The sequence below is a fragment of the Dendrobates tinctorius genome, unplaced genomic scaffold (genome assembly GCF_039654945.1).
Source record: "Dendrobates tinctorius isolate UK_male_01 unplaced genomic scaffold, ASM3965494v1 ptg000075l, whole genome shotgun sequence".
Lineage (NCBI taxonomy): Eukaryota > Metazoa > Chordata > Amphibia > Anura > Dendrobatidae > Dendrobates > Dendrobates tinctorius.
In genome coordinates, this window is record NW_027361743.1 from 11,079,826 (window position 1) to 11,085,825 (window position 6,000).

General features: G+C 45.4%; 1 protein-coding gene across 1 annotated transcript in view; it reads right to left on the reverse strand.

Moving 5' to 3' along the window:
- The window catches only part of HEPHL1 (hephaestin like 1), a 144,566-nt gene extending 138,778 nt beyond the window's left edge, over positions 1–5,788 (reverse strand). Inside the window, exon 1 of the mRNA XM_073582984.1 lies at positions 5,557–5,788. Coding sequence (XP_073439085.1) covers positions 5,557–5,726 — 170 coding nt within the window. The 5' untranslated portion in view covers positions 5,727–5,788. The remainder of the gene's footprint in view (positions 1–5,556) is intronic.
- Positions 5,789–6,000: the final 212 nt, after the last annotated feature.

Consider the following 6,000-nt stretch of genomic DNA (forward strand, 5'->3'; position numbering starts at 1 on the left):
ACAGTTGGTTACTATGCCCAGGCAACGCCGGGCTCTTCAGCTAGTGTATATATATAAAGCTGAGTGTATAGCCCCACCCACTCCACAAAGCCACACTCACTCTAATATTCCACATCATCCCGTCAGCCAGGGCCACCGGACTACTACCACTAATATCCCACATCATCCCGTCAGCCAGAGCCACCGGACTACTACCCCTAATATCCCACATCATCCCGTCAGCCAGAGCCACCGGACTACTACCCCTAATATCCCACATCATCCCGTCAGCCAGAGCCACCGGACTACTACCCCTAATATCCCACATCATCCCGTCAGCCAGAGCCACCGGACTACTACCCCTAATATCCCACATCATCCCGTCAGCCAGAGCCACCGGACTACTACCACTAATATCCCACATCATGCCGACAGCCTTGGGTCAGAACCAGAGCGCTGAGTGGAACGGTCTTAACTTCCATACCAATGATCCCTTTAATAGAAGCCTGGTGTCAGAATCAGAGCGCTGAGGGATTTGCCCTAACTTCCATGCTGGAAATCTCTTTAAGAGAGGCCTGTGGTCAGTACCAAAGCTTAGAGTGGATTTGCCGTCACTTCCATACCGAGGATCCCTTTAAGAAGGGCCTGGGGTCAGAACCAGAGCGCAGCGTGGATTTGCCCTAACTTTCATATTGGGGATCCCTTTAAGAGGGGGCTTGGGGTCAGAAACAGAGCGCTGACTGGAATTGCCCTAACTTCCATACCATTGATCCCTTAAAGAGAGCCTGGGGTCAGAACCAGATCGCTGAGCAGAACGGTCCTAGCTTCCATACCAGGGATCCCTTTAAGAGAGGCCTGTGGTCAGAGCCAGAGTGCAGAGTAGAATTGGGTATATGGACAGTAAGGGGGTATTTATTTCTGTCATGTGCTCTCTGCTCCTTTCTGGGGGGCAGACAATGGCTGGGAGCTTATGTTCCCGGGGATGATAGATTTCTCCCACCCGGTCAGTGTCTGCTGAGGTGTTGTGGAGTAGGAAAACTGTTGCTCATAGCAACCAATCACAGCTCAGCTTCTTTTAAATAGCTCTGGTGAAATGATAGATGCTTAGTGACTGGGTGGGGCTATGTGGAGTGGGCGTGGCTGATACACACATATATTCATTTTTACATATATATATATATATATATATATATATATATATACATACATGGATGCAATAAGAAAGAAAGGCCCCAAAACACTATGATTTTTTTTAGTAATATTGACCCGAATCTTGTCACTTGCAATGAGTATTTAACTTTCGTTACCTGGTGGAAATACCTCTGTTCTCCTGAATCCAGCGTTGTCATTCTTTTAGACCTGCTCCTCTCCCTTCCTGAGATATGGCCTCCTCTTACCTGTCCAGTCATTTTAACCATGGGATTTGGCCATCAAACCTACTTTGAAGGCATCATTTTCAAAAACAGGCCCATGTAATGGGTGTACAGGGATCGTGTGATACTCCATTTCCCTCCTTGAAGTAGCTATTGCCTTGTATGATATATACATGTATACATACACAGTATATTTATCTGTTGTACTAGTGTATAGGAATATATGTTGTATAATGTACATATGGTGTTAAATAGGGAAAGCGTAGTACCTTAATCGGCCTACTACATGGGGTACGTAGTGTATATAGTTAATTAGGAGGAGCCAACTGTGTATAAGATAGAGGGTTTTCCCTTTTTAGAGTCGTCCAGGGCCCAACGGGCCAAAAGTTCAGCAGAGGCAGCAGTGGTGACAACAGTAGTGGAGCAGAAGCTAAAGCAGAGGTCACAACAGTACAGGGACGCTCTACAATGTGACAACTCACTGCATGGGCAGATGCCCTCATGTCCAGGGCGAAACGGACGAGGGAACTAATAAGCGTAGTGAGTCTGAACAGGGAGGACGCGACGGTACGACCCGGGCACATACTGGAGGACATAGAAAAGAGAACAGGGAAAGTGAAGAATGTGAACTGTATGGAACCCTATGGTGATGTTGTATCTGACAAGGATGTGCTGCAAAAAGAAAAAAGTAAAGTTCTACATTTTAAGTTGCAACTGGACTGTGTCTCTGTTTGTGCGCAATCGTATGGAAGGGGTCTTCAGCAACCCAGAGGAGACCCTGAAGGTGCAGAGAACAGAGAGGCAAGTACACTAACCAAAGGACATTGTTTGCATGTGACGGGAGGCCAGGGCGCCCAGGAGCAGTTATCAGCCATGACTGCAGCCCTGGAGTTCCCTCACACCCACTTGGCTAATAAGACTAGATTTTTATACAAGGAAGAAAGAGCCATGTCTCAGAAACAGAGGTGCAGGAAGAAAAGAAAAACAACGCCGGATTCAGGAGAACAGTGGGATTTACAACGGATAACAAAAAAATTATGGCAAGTGACAAGTCCTCTTTAAAGTACATCTCTTAGAGAAGATAAATACAATTTTTAGTTCCTTCTTGCTATACATTTCCCAGAAAGTGATTGATTCTATTCTTAGGATATGCCATCAATCTTTGATAGATTGGGATCTGACCTCCAGAACTTGTTTGAACTTTCAGATTCAATGTTGGGAAATCATGCCTCAGGCAGATTTTATAAGGATTTCTATGGCTGTGTAGGGCATGAGATCAAATTGTACCTATTCTGCCAAACTGGTATTAATTTAACTATGCCATTCATCGTGGTGTCAGCAGACCCCAGAAGGTTGGCCCACAAATATTCATGGTCAATCATGTTGATATGTAGGAAGAAAAAGATTATGCTGGGTCATGAACTGTAGGAATTGTGCCATACAGTGGATTATTTTTGCATATCATAGAATCATAGAATGGTAGAGTTGGAAGGGACCTCCTGGGCCATCTGGTCCAACCCCCTGCTCAAAGCTGGATTCGCTAAATCATCCCAGTCAGATGTCTGTCCAGCCTCTGTTTGAAGACTTCCATTGAAGGAGAACTCACCACTTCACTGTGACATCTACTCTGTATGCCCAGCCCTAGTCTGCCCATGCAATGAAAAAAGGACTGCTAGCCCACAGCAAAATCAAGTTTCACACATGGAGCCCGGTACCACGTCAGCATAACTTGATTTATCCTAAGGAAATGTAGGAAAAGTGGTCCAGCTCAGCAGGGGCGTAAAATTCTTCAATGCTTTATTGGAAAAATAAAAATAGGCACATATCTACAGAAATCTGTGACACCAATGTGATTCTGGCTCTGTGTGGTCCCTTACTGATGGTGTCCCAGAGTCTGCACATATGCACCTAAAGGTCCATATCCGAGACCGATGGGAAAAAAAATATGAAGACTACTACACAAAAGGAGAAGAGCCCGAATAAAAGTTTCCCTGTCCCTCTAGTCCAGAAAGCCACAGAAGGGGCAGAAGGAGAGAGATTGTGGTGCATCGCCCGGAGCTGCAACCTCAGTAGAACTGAAGCTCAGTCTAGTGTGGCTCCCTCCCAGATGGCCAAAGGGTTGCTGGAGGTAGCAGAGCCTGATGGCCACATGATCCCCCATCCCTCAAGATCATTCAGAAGGGAATAAATAAGGGTAGAGAACTCTGGAATGTTCTTGAGATTATGACACACAGTGACAAATTAAAATAGTGACTCTACTAGTGTACAATGAGAGACATAACCTCTTAGCCCCAAGTCAGAGGTCACTCATAGCGCCAAATCACATCTCTTGCTTTGCACTGATGAGGGGCAATACCCTGAAACACGTGTCTGCAAACTGACAATCTGGTTTGGCTTTTATCTGAAATCATACGACAACGATCATTAAAGGGCCAGTATTGATTTTTAGTATTGCCATTTCCAATAGGTGGCAATAGGAGGTAAGTCATGGCAATTTGCAAAAAAAAAATTAAAGAATTAATTGCCCTCAATCAAAAGAGATCCTACACTCTGCGAGTTCAGGGTCGCCACAACTGGGAAACGTCTGCACCTCGGGCTCTGAAAATACCGGACTAATGACTAGGGCTAGAGAATAATGAACAGGGCTAGAGATAACCCTTCACCACTGATGTAAATATCATCTATAAAGAAGGTAATAAAATATGTCATAGATCGTGTTACAATAAACTCATTACTAATGTTTTCCAGGTCACCATGACCTTATGCAGCATGCTGAATGTGCAATTAGCAGGTAGGATCATTATTCATCAGAATTTCCACTTGGCCATGTGTCACCACTGCAGAGATTGCTAACACCTTTCTGTAAAACTCAATAATCTTCCTGGCACTCGCCATCTCCTGACGCCAATTTCACATAGACGATGCCACAAAAAGAAAGGCTATGCCACTTGCCTTAAATATCTGTTTTTTTTTACCTGCTGTAAATCTCGCTGTTCTCCTGGATCTGGTGTTTTCTTTTGTCCATGCTCTTCTCCATGCCTGAGATATGGCCTCCCCTTTACTGCATTTTAGCCAAGTGAGTGTAATCCTTAACTCTCATTATGGGAGTCTTCTTGAGGATCATGCCCACTTGGGTTAACTTAAAATGACTTGATTTACATCTAGTCGTAGGGAGGCCATATCTCAGGAATGGAGAAGAGCAAAAACAGCATCAGATCTTTTTAGTCAAGGGGTGAAGTCCTCAACTCTTGTCTCTGGACGTCGTCATGAGGATCACGCCCACTTGGTTAAAAAGACTAGATTTACATACAGAGAAGAGGAGGCCATATCTCCGGAACGGAGAGGCGCAGGAACAAAATAAAAATAGTGGCGGATTAAGGAGAACGGCAGCATTTACACCAGCTAAAAGATTAAATATGTAGAGCAAGTGCTGGATCCCTCATTAAAGGGGTTTTCATAAAATAGGCCAGAGGGGCTACAGTGTTGGGACCCCACAATCACTAGAATGAATGCAGCGGTCGTTGATAATGTGGATTGATGTTTCATTCAAAGACTGATGGAAAAAGGAGGCATGCTTAACTATTGTTCCATTCTAGGTCTATCATTGAGGAGGAAGAGGGTCTCAGGACCACTAAAGCCCCCATACACATTGGACTGACATTGGATGAACAGGCCAATATTATCGGGCTCGGCCGCCAGTCTAATGTGTATGGGGGGCTTCAGGATTCTCTTTTGGTAGATGTTGGAGGAGACAGGGATCCGGATTATTTAATTTCGGCCTTCTGATCCTTTTGTTGTTGGTGAGGTAAGTCACCGCCAGTGGAGTCTGGCAGCAGCTTTCTCCTGGGGAACACAGGGGTGCTCAACAGATCTATGGAGGAATCAAAAGAGATAGCTGCCTGCTGAACAATGAGCCGAACTATCGTTTAGCTATTTATTGTGTTCGGGGGGGTCTTATTATGGTGGTCAGTGGGGGGTCATAGTTTATCCTAGATGATAAATGTCTCTTGTGGGAAATCCCTTTAATGACGATCTGCAAAGCCGACGGTTGCGTCGGCACTGCAGACGTCCCATTCATCAGGACACGGGTCGAATTTGGCCGTGAGCTGCGTCACGCGATTCAATTCTATACGTATTCAATGCAAATGACAATACAGCTGCAAATTCACGAAATAAGACAAAGGACCAGACACATCGCACTTACTCGTCATCGGATATATTGAGTCCAGAGATGAGATTTTGGCCGCTCGGTGCATAGTCCCAGGACTCCTCCACAATGCCGATATAATAGGTTCTTGTAAGCGAATGCCCCAGTCCAGACAAAGAGCTGAGAAGCAGCAGAGTTACAATGGTCCCACAGTGTACAGAAGGCATTTGTGTCTCTGTCAGCAGCCAGACAGAATGAAAGGCTCCCAAGCTTTGCCTGTAAGCTCGAAATAACCCAAGACACTCCTCTTGGCTGCCAGAGGCCGGCTCTGGACACAGGAGAAATTGGGCAGAAGTGCCACTCATGGGTTACTATAGTCACAGGGCTCACCTTCCGAAAAATGAGCCTCAGCAATGTAGAGGATGAGGGCACACACAATGCGGCACAAGCTTCCTGCAAAAACAAAAAACAGCAGCACAGATGCGATCACTTACGGAATCG